This window comes from Perca flavescens, chromosome 7, assembly GCF_004354835.1.
Source record: "Perca flavescens isolate YP-PL-M2 chromosome 7, PFLA_1.0, whole genome shotgun sequence".
Taxonomy (NCBI): Eukaryota; Metazoa; Chordata; class Actinopteri; order Perciformes; family Percidae; genus Perca; species Perca flavescens.
Window position 1 is genome coordinate 20661881 of NC_041337.1, and position 10955 is coordinate 20672835.

The 10955-nt window shown below is 38.6% G+C and overlaps 1 protein-coding gene across 1 annotated transcript; it reads right to left on the bottom strand.

The window, feature by feature from the left end:
- Positions 1-6314: 6314 nt before the first annotated feature.
- On the bottom strand, positions 6315-10521 carry dclre1b (DNA cross-link repair 1B). Its single transcript, XM_028582904.1, has 5 exons — positions 10358-10521; positions 9777-9997; positions 9060-9225; positions 8662-8844; positions 6315-7976 (listed from the first exon to the last, which is right to left on the bottom strand). Exons 2-5 carry the CDS (start codon positions 9972-9974, stop codon positions 6694-6696), a joined length of 1830 nt encoding a protein of 609 aa, XP_028438705.1. The 5' UTR covers positions 9975-9997; positions 10358-10521; the 3' UTR covers positions 6315-6693.
- Positions 10522-10955: the final 434 nt, after the last annotated feature.

The window sequence follows — 10955 nt, forward strand, 5'->3', positions numbered from 1 at the left end:
CTGGGGTGAGGACTCCTTCTGCATCATGGATGAATGTTTCTCTAAACCTCCAAAACCCAACCTTGTGGAAAATGCATTTTCACGTAAGCAATATTTTCTAACCCACCTTACCCTACTGAAAGCAAAATGAGAAAAAATGCCCCAGCTTACAATAATTTTAGGTTGATTTTCTATTCAGTAAAGATTGGTGGTAATGAGGTTCACTGGGTGCTCAGACTGATCTCATAAAGTGTATGCCATTTTGGCGTGTTATCAAGACGCATAATTGCTTTTTAGCGTGTTTTATCAACGCCGTTCAGCCGCCATTGACCTACATTACGTGTGAATTTTCGCCGTAGCGAGTAGTATGAAGGCACGTAAGTCTGCGGAGGGATGTTGGGCCAACCGTTAATTGTTTTACTAAGCGTGTGATGTTGGTCACTGTCACTTTTTGTGTTACTAAAGCCTTTCCCAATGTTCTTTTCCTAAACCCAGCTTTTTTTTTTTTTTTTTTTCGCGAAAGTGCCGTGTATGTTTACGCAAAGTCATGATGCCATGTTGCGGTGCTGAAAAGCCACATACATGTTAAGGTTGTCTATGACTGCACAGATACCAACAACCAAGTTGTTGCAGTTGTTGAAGAAATGTGGAGATCATATTCTTAATTGAAAGTAGCAATACCTCAACATTAAGATATTTCATACAAGCAAATGTCCTGCATGTCATAACTTAAGTAGAAGGACACAAGTACCAGCAGCAGAATCCATTTAAAGGAATACTTCACCCTCAAAATGATGATTTGTCAATTACTAACCCTGTGTTACCTGAAATCTTGAAGAAAATTCAGTTTTTCTTGCACGTCTCAACTTTGGGGGCGATTTTTCTTATCTTGCTTTTAGCAGGGTATGGTGGGATAGAAAATATTGCTAATGCATTTTCCACATGGTTGGGTTTTTGAGGTTTAGAGAAACATTCATCCATGACGCAGAAGGAGTCCTCACCCCAGTGAAGCATCACATCTTGACTGCACCGGTCTAAAGAAGAGGACGACAAAGTTAAACCAAATGTATCAACTTGACACAGCTGAAAACAAAGACTTTCCTGGAGGCAGAAAAAACCTTATTCCTTTAAGGTTTTAAAAGTATAAGTACTCATCAGGCAGCAGAATGACCCCATAATTATCACTGATGAATTAATATGAAAGCAGCATTTTAATGTTGCAATTGGTTTAGGTAAAGCTAATTTGAACAATGTTATCTGTTGTTGGTAGTTTTGCACAATATTTCATAAGGTTATATCTTAATCTGCAAAATAATTTATATAGAGTAGCACAACTACTGTGGAAGAGCTAATTTGACATAAACACACGCAAGCAGGGACTAGAATGAAGAGCAAGTCTGTTGCGTTAGCTTCCCTATTTGGCAGAACAATCACTATTGTGCTACCTCATTCGGCGATAGATAGTTATTACTTTAAGGGTTTAAATGACCAAAGGGGGGGTGGGACAGAATAGGCTGTATTTCTAAAACCATTCATCCATTACTGTATCTTACATTACTGTCATCGCACTCACATTAGGGTTGAAAGTCAACACTTTAACAATACATTTGTTGTCATCATCAACATCCAGACTCAGATCACAAAGAAATTATGAACAGATCCTGTTGCTGTCCTGTTCAAAGAGTAAGAGAGCTTCCTTTCTTACTACCAGTGAATCTGGAGACAATTAGTGATTAAGTGCTTCAACACCTAGAACAAAAGCTTGGCGTGCTAGCCTGTCATCGCATTAACATTTTTATATGTGGGTCTTGAGGGAAACCAAATTCTAGTCTCCAGTAAAAGTTGAATAATGTATTGAGAGCTCTTGCTGGAAAAGAGCTATATATTACACAGCATGATCCTTCTCTTATTCTTTACAACACAAGGAGAAAAGAAAAAAACATCCAACACACACTGTGATCCTGGGTGGATTTTGTTGGCAAGATGCTATATACCTTGCCCAGCAGCAATTCTTTCCGCAGGTAAAATTGTAATCTATCAGACCCATGTAAGGTAAGCAGAGTCTGTGTTAATCAGATCATCACCCTTAATGGAAATATTAACTTGAAGGGAGAGTTAAGTGAATTGCAATAGTCCCCTCATTCAGTTTTACTCCTGGTAAAAGGGCTTGGCCTTGCACAAAGCAGCATGATTTCCAATTTGAAGTAATGGCGTGTGTGAGGAATCCCATACTTTAGGCCTAATACCCTGCTGTGATGCTATGGGGGTATGTTACACGCCATTTCCTCTCATTTCCAGGCATCACTTGCCAGGGCTTTATATTATCTCATGGTGTAAAAGAAAGTGCATTTGTCCTCCCAAATTCTTCTTCTTATTTTGTCACAAACATATTTTCAGCTTTTGCAGTACAAGTGCACTGCCTTAAAATAGAATTTGGGGCTAAAGGGAAAAAAGCAGGCTGGTGTAAAATATGCAGGAATCTTAATGCAAATTCAATCTCGGGTGTTGTCTTCACCTGATTACAATTCAACCAAAGTTTTAAGAGCACAACAGTCCGCCCCCCTCTGCTTTCAAGAAACATTACAACTGACTATAATCTAAGACATCACTGAACTAAAATAATCCATTCTTGTGCTCCTTTAGTTCTGGAGTCCCTATAGAGCAGGTGATGTCATGTGTAGGAAGCTGGGGCATCTCACTGGCTTCACCTTCCCAAGTTTTCTTTCCATGCCACTTTATACTTCTACTCCACTCCACTACAATTTAGAGAGAATTATTATACCTTTTTTTTTTTAACTCAGTTACATTTATTTGACAGTTTTAGTTACTCTACAAAGTTCATAAAATATACTTTATAGACTAACCTATCCAACAGCAGGTAGAGCTGAAACTATTAGTCAATTGACTGATTACAGATGGACAGAAAAATTAATTTGCAACTATTTAAAAAAATTTGTTGAAATCAGTTTTCATGCAGAAATGCATTTCATGGCTCTGGCTCCTCAAATGTGAGGATTTGCTGCTTAAAAGTAATTTTAGTTGTATTATTTGTTATATTCATATTCATATTCATTTGTTATTGCTTTTCTTATTTTTGTATTCTTATTATTTTGCAGTTTGTACTATTGATTGAACAAAGTGAAGGTGTCACGTTGGGTTCTTGGTAATTGTGATGGCATCTCTCCCTGCTTGCTTTTGAATCAGTCGATTTATCGTGAAATAATCGGGAGATTAATCTGTTAAGAAAAATAATCATTATTTGGCATTTCTATATAAATTACTTAAAACTAGCATCACCCTGAGCAGCTGCAACAGTAAAATACATGAATACATTAGTAATAATAATCTAATGATATAGTATAACAGTCAAAATGGTAATGTTTCTGTATTTACTGTAATATTTTTACTTTTAATACTTTAAGTACATTTCTCAGATTATACTGTTACTTATGTCACATTTTCAATGCATATGACTTGTAATGGAGCATTTTTACAGTGTGGTAATAGTACTTTTACTCCAGTAAAGGATCTGAATACTTCCTCCACTACTGGCCATCATCAGTATTCTGACTCGTCCGTGGTTGATTGTTAATCCCAGATGTCCCTCCAACATGCAGGGACACCTCATGCAGGAGACGCTCATTCATCCTTTATGAGCACAAGAGGAGACTCCTGTTGGCAGCTCATGTCGATCTGACGACCCACTGATGGTGACTTTATGATGTCTCAGCACGATACCTCTGAGGTTTCTGAACTTCACACAGGGACAACTTTTTATTAGGCACTTTATCGAAACGCAGCCTAAAGGGATTGTGACAGGATCAGGGCCAACTAAAAAATGTTCACACAGCTGGATCTACAGTACAGGCCAAAAGTTTGGATACACCTTCTCATTCAATGTGTTTCTTTATTTTCATGACTATTTACATTGTAGATTCTCACTGAAGGCATCAAAACTATGAATGAACACATATGGAATTATGTACTTAACAAAAAAGTGTGAAATAACTGAAAACATGTCTTATATTTTAGATTCTTCAAAGTAGCCACCCTTTGCTTTTTTATTAATAAGGGAAAAAATTCCACTAATTAACCCTGACAAGGCACACCTGTGAAGTGAAAACCATTTCAGGTGACTACCTCATGAAGCTCATTGAGAGAACACCAAGGGTTTGCAGAGTTATCAAAAAAAGTTATTTCACACTTTTCTGTTAAGTACATAATTCCATATGTGTTCATTCATAGTTTTGATGCCTTCAGTGAGAATCTACAATGTAAATAGTCATGAAAATAAAGAAACACATTGAATGAGAAGGTGTGTCCAAACTTTTGGCCTGTACTGTACATAATTCCATATGTGTTCATTCATAGTTTTGATGCCTTCAGTGAGAATCTACAATGTAAATAGTCATGAAAATAAAAAGGAAATGCATTTGAATGAGAAGGTGTGTCCAAACTTTTGGCCTGTACTGTAGTATACTGTTTGGTTAGAGCTGTTGTAGGGAGGTGATGAGGATGAGATGTAACAGCAAATTAGTGAGTCCTTAGCAAGGCTATTAGAGCTTTAAGAACATATCGTGTTCCAATGAACTTGTGTTGCTTTCTGTCTTCAGTATTGTGTGTGGACTTTGGTCTCTGAGGTAATAGACATGTTTCATTATTGGATGGATGATGAAGTTGATTTTGGTTGTAACTCAGAGCAGCAGAAAGAATACAGACCTCCAAACTACCTTTCAGTGGGGGCTAAAATGAGTGACAGCCAGTCCTGCTCTGTAGTCAAGTAGTGCAGCGTGCTTGTAATCATATAAATAAACAACTTTTTGTACAAATGTAAGACTTTCACATTTGGAGCACAGCAGGCTGCTGATCATTTTCTGACTGAATCTGTGTGTCAATTGGTGTCTTAACATTTTTATTATCTTAATTTCCAATATATTGGTAATATAAAACCATGTAGGGACGATGAGATTTAGTTGAGAGCTGAGTCATTACTGCTCAGCAGCTACCGTGATTTTTTGTTGTTGCAAGAATCAGAGATGCTACGAAACCTAAAACCCTAATTAAATGAGAAGCAAGACAAAGTAAAAGCATTTGATGACATTTTTAACAAACTACTGCCATCTTAGGGAGAGATGACAGCATTGCAACAGGAAGCAGCTGTGAATCCTTAGCCTACATTATACAGTAGATGCTAACAAAAATCTTTTTTTTTTTTTTTTTTTTTAAATGGACACCACAGCACATTCATTTACAATAAAAGGGTAATTTGTTGAGGAAACAATCCACACATAAGGTGTCTTTACCTGTATGGCTGGGCGATATATAAGGCTACAACGATATAAAAATGTCTATCATATATATTTTTCTATATCGTTCCTATCAAATGTCACTAAAGTTTTAAATACTCAGGATTTTCATTTGTCTGAAGTATTCAATGTACACAGTATACAAAAATAAGCTTTACCATGTGGTTATTTCATATAGACTATTTATTGAATTATCCAGAAAATATGCTAAACTGTGATATATATTGTTATCAGAGATAAATGACCTATATTGGGACAGAAGATTTTGACCATGCAGCCCAGCAAGAGCCTGTATAAATATTAGTTTTACTATACTTTTACTTTACAAGAAACAGATATTTCTGAAGAGGAACATTTTTCTTTTTCAAACAAACAATGCTGCTTTGCTCATAAATATGAGACAATGTTAATACAGCGTGCAGTAAATCATCACAATAAGCATAGGTATACTATTACTACACAAAACAAGTGTACAGAAAAGGCAATATTCACATTACATTTTAAATTAAATACAGCCAAAAGTAAAAAGACAAAGTGTTGCTTCACAATGTTCACAGGTCTATAAGAGTAATAGAGCAGTATAGTCCAACAGGTAAAGTTTAGGACTGGAAACATGTAAAGAGAATAATAGCAGCAAAAACAACTATGAAACACACATTAAGCTGTTTTAGGAATACAATCAGAAGCTATTGTGCTTTTCAATACACATGCATGCAAATTAAGAGAATTCCCCCCCGACAATTATACTGTACATATTGTTAATCAGTATGACCATTTACTAAAGAAGTTTTCACACTAATTTATCTGCAGTAGTGTACAAACAAAAAAAAAAAAAAAAAAAAACTGGCGATACATAAAAAAGAAAATACTTTTGAACAATATCTTCTCAAACCTCAGATAGGCATACAGTTATAAACAAAGACAATCCATTGTAAAGTCCATCAGTCCAAAATACAGATTATACCAAAATCACCAATAATCTTGAATACCGTTATTCATAGTACAAAAGGGAAACAACTCACAACAGTCTTGAGAATTTCAAATTCAGCCTTTAATTTTAAAGGTATAAAAATGAAAGTGAAAAAGGCAGATCTAACGTATGACACATTTTCAACTGCTCAAGGATGAAGAATGAAAAGCTACCAGTGTTTTAAGACGGTTGGTTCTGGCAAACCTTCCTTGTCTAGGAAAATGTGACTTTACATATATCAATTACAGACTACTCCCCATATACTGGTAATCCTGCTTATCTAAGCTCCAGGCCACCAACACAACATGGAGACACCAGAAGGAAACATTTTATAAATAAGGATGTTACCAATGAGAAAACATTGGATTTAAAGTGCTCATATTTACACAAAACAGAAAGGCCTTAATAGCAAGGCAAAAACTTGAATGTCAGGTCACATTATCTGTCTGATAGGTCATCCTCTCTTTCATCACATAAAGGAGAGAGGCAAAACTGTTGCACAAAGCTCTTCTGCAGGAGGCCCCACGTCCTAAAGTCCTCTTTTATGAAGGGGAGAACCTTTAAAATTCTGTTTTCAAGCTCCTCTATATACTCCTGCTTCAGCTCAGTCTGGAAGCTAGATGAAGAGCAGGAATCGTTGTCGAGGCTGCCCTGCAATGCTGTCACGACGCTGTTGTTCATTTGGTCATTTGGCATTACGTCACTGTCCTGATCAATTCCATGTCCACTGTGCTGAGTCATGCTATCACCGCCTGACAATGTGTGGTTGTTCTGAACATTTTCATGCCTGCTATGCTGGCTGCGGCCATTTTCATTTGAAGCCGCCTTGTTGATTATTTTGGCATTTGTTTCTAAAGGCCTTCTTGTGCTCCAGACAGGCTTCAAGCAGGCCTTGGTGTTTGTCAGAATTTCCACTGGAGCAAAGTTGCTTTGGCTGAAAGGCACCGACTCTGCCATCCCCATATCTTCAGACACTGTCTGGACGATGTTGAGGCTCCACATGTCTCCAGTCCCTCTTCTGTTTTTGTTAGGGGTGTAATCCTTGCTCAGGTCAACAAGGATGCAGTCAGAGTCATTTTCGATACTTTCTGTGTCCATCTCTTCCTCAGAAGCATCCTGCTGCAGGCACTCCGCCTCCAAGGCTTCTTCACATGACTTCCTGGATCCATGTACAGGAGACTCAAATACCACCCCTTTGGGAGCAAGAAGTCGGAAATGTCTGCTGCGAAGGCTGGTGTACGATGACGAGCTGAGTTGCCTCTCAGGCTGTCTCAACATGTAGTGTCTGACTGACTCAGGCACCAGGATTTCATGTCGCTTTTTGCTGGGCAGTAAGGCAGAGAAGCTTCCAGGTACATGGTTTCCTACAATGGGTACAAGGGAGGTAGGTTTAATTGCAGAAACAAAATCCTCCAACTCTTGGTAAGAGGAGTGGTCGGAGTAGGGCACCACGTGGATGTTGGGGTGATAGGAGACAAGGGGCCTACTGGTGGGTAAGATGGCCAAAGTGGGTTGTTCTTTGTTCCACTGCTGTAAAGTAGCAGAGCAGATCTCCGACTGGTCCACGGCTCGGATACGACCGGCTCCTGGGTCAGTGGTGAAGACGTCAGGCAGCTCCAGGGCTTTGAGGGTCTCCATCCTCTCAAAGCTCACCTCGATCCAAGTTTTAAACTCCATCGCCAGGTCCAACAGCAAGGACTCCTTACCCAGTGCATACAGGCCTGCAAGGCAGCGCAAGAGAGTGATAATTATATAACTGAAGAGAAGCTACAATTAGCGAGGGACATTCTTAACACATTCCCTATGTGGGTTAGATGCTCTTCCTATAGTTTGTTTCTTGTTTATTGTCTGATGACTGCACAGAATATAAAACTGTTTATTGACTTAAGGTCACAAAATGTAAACTGTCAAAGCAAGATCATTTCTGGGCTGACCCTCGATCAAATCACTTTTGCTAACTTATTATTATTATTAAAAGGTTTATTTAGATAGGGACAGATACAAAAACATAGATAAGCTTCAACAGTCATCTGATGTATCATAGTGCTTTTAGCCCGAAGCTAATTCATGACACTTGTCCCTAGTAGGGCTTTTGGTTAAAATTTAAAAAATACAGATTTACATTATTAGAAATTAGACAAAGATGAAATAAAATGAAAAAGGAAAGAAAATATACAGAGAGTGCACAGTGTAAAAACTAAATATGAGAGCAAGATTGTCCCGAATTAGCCGCAATTTGGTATTTTTTTTAAGGTGGCTAATGTTGGGAACTTGTGCAGGTGTGTGACAGAGGTCACAGAGTTGCAGCGTAAAGAGAACTGACCGTTCATCATTTCCGACAGTATACTGTATGCTCACTCTCCAGAGATGAAATTAAAAAACATAAGGCATGTTAAATAAAATTACCTATGACTACATTGTGGTTTGGGTGGCTGCGGATGATCTCTTTGATTTGTTGAGTGGCTCGCTGTCTGGAGGGGAGGGTGCGGTTGGGGTCACAGTTGGTGTTGTCCAGGTACAGGACATCTATATTGGTGTTGGTCCTCAAGCACGGCTCACGCAACATGGAGGGAGTATATCTGAAGTCACCTTAAATTAAAAATGTGTCAATGCTGACTGTTACTTACCATGATTCTGTAATCAATAAAGTACCTGCACATATCTTTGCATCATATGATACCAATTATGATGTTGAAAAGCAAAAACAAAAAAATTAGAAGAGGAAAGACTAAACATGCTGAATGAATATTTCCTACATTCTAGAAGCATCAGATAGTGTTTTGCCCATGCATTCAGACACTGACCAGTGTACAGTATAGAGCCAAAGTAGCCTTCGAAGAGAAACATGACAGCCCCTGGACAGTGGTTGGCATCTATCAGTGTGACTGTCAGCCTCTCCTTGCCAATGTCATCCAGTGGCAGCAGGTATGGCTCATCGAGCTCTAATGGATGGATCCACTGTTCTTTCACCTGCTCAGAAATAAAAATGATCAGCAGAAGATAACTTAATGCAGCAACAGCCTATGTCTACTGTTGTTCTTAACCACTTCCCTAATGATCCTAAGTTTCCTCTGAAATACATTCAACATTGGTATGTAAAAAGGTTTGTCATGATAAACATGTTGACAAAGTAAAAGAGTACTGCCACCCACTTTTAGTATTGGAAATGATTTTTGGGCCCATGGACAGTTCAGACGGTATTTAACGTTCTAAACCGTCTAAAGAGAAGAGTGACTTTGTAGCCATAAGAGACGGTTTTGTCAATTTGTCACAAACACGTTTTTTTTTAACACAGCAAAACAGATATGAACACAATTTTAACCAAATCTGGATGCAAAAACACAGTAAAAAGTCGTTGTTTAACAAAGTAATTGCCCCATTGTCTAGCTAGTAAAAATAACAAGACACAGTCCCTCTCCAATACAGTACACAGGCAGAGAAATAACATTTGAAAACTTAACTGGGTGGCAATTTGTATTGGTCATGGTACACCTGTATGCGTTTCATGTGACTCCCCTCACCTGCAGTTTGAGTCGGAGCAGAGCGGCAGTGGTTGGTGAGCAGTAGATGGGCCGGTGGCTCCAGGTGGAGGTCAAACCCGCCGTATGGTCGCTGTGCATGTGGGACAGGAAAAACATCCTTGCGCTTGGACACTTCCGCACATGCCAGAAGTCCACAGCCAGCGGAGTGTTCGGGATGACTTTCCCATTGACTGACATTGTCGGAGGTTTCACTGGATATCCTGCAACCAGCGGTGTAACGTTACGTTAACAGGTAGCTAAACTAATAACGCTAACTGTCACAAGACGGAAGATAACCGTTGTCTAATAAACTGCTATTTGGCGAGTCACAAAGCAAGTTAACGTTAACGGTTGTGAACATTAGTTGTAAAGTTAAGTTTGTTTCAGTGTAGCTAGCTACATGGCACATGTAAACTATTGCCTTAATCCCGGTGACTCTACTGGCACCTAACTTTAGATGGAACTCCAGACTTTGCTAAACACAATGTGGCCAGCTGTGTTAGTTAGCATTATCCGGCCAAATACTTGCTCCTTGTGGCTTAACGACGTCATTATTTTGCGATTATAACATCTTGTCCAACCTTCGACATTACAACCAGCTGTTGTTGCATGTTCACAGATTCTAACAGCAGTTTATATCAAGGATGTATTAAGAGAACGGTTTATATGGACCCCGACATTTGTTTTTTTGTTTTAACGCTCAACGCCTCTTCCTTGTTTCTTCTTCTGTGGGGTTGTATTTTAGCTGTTGTATCATACTGCCACCTACCGGACCATAGCGCCCAGACCATTTGACTTATCTAACAAGACATAACACAAGTATTTTTGTTTTTATCAATCATAACTTGTCATCCTTTTCTTCTGATGGAAATGGGCTTCCATATATTTAAAACCCTGCTTAGTTTAGTTGGTGAATGCCAAAGGGGCTTTTAGACCGTAAACCCAATACTTTGGCAAGAAACAAAGAATATTCAAAATGCTGCATGAATGGAAACAAAATAAAACACAAGAGAGATGGACATTGTCAGAACCAAGAATCCATGATGCCACCAACATACTTTCTTGAGGCGCTTTATTAAGATTGATTTATTGATCTACAAAAAGGTGGTTCAATAACGTAGGCTACAGTAAAGTTGGAAGCATCTCCCTGAAATTGATTGAATTGTGGTTTACTCTCCA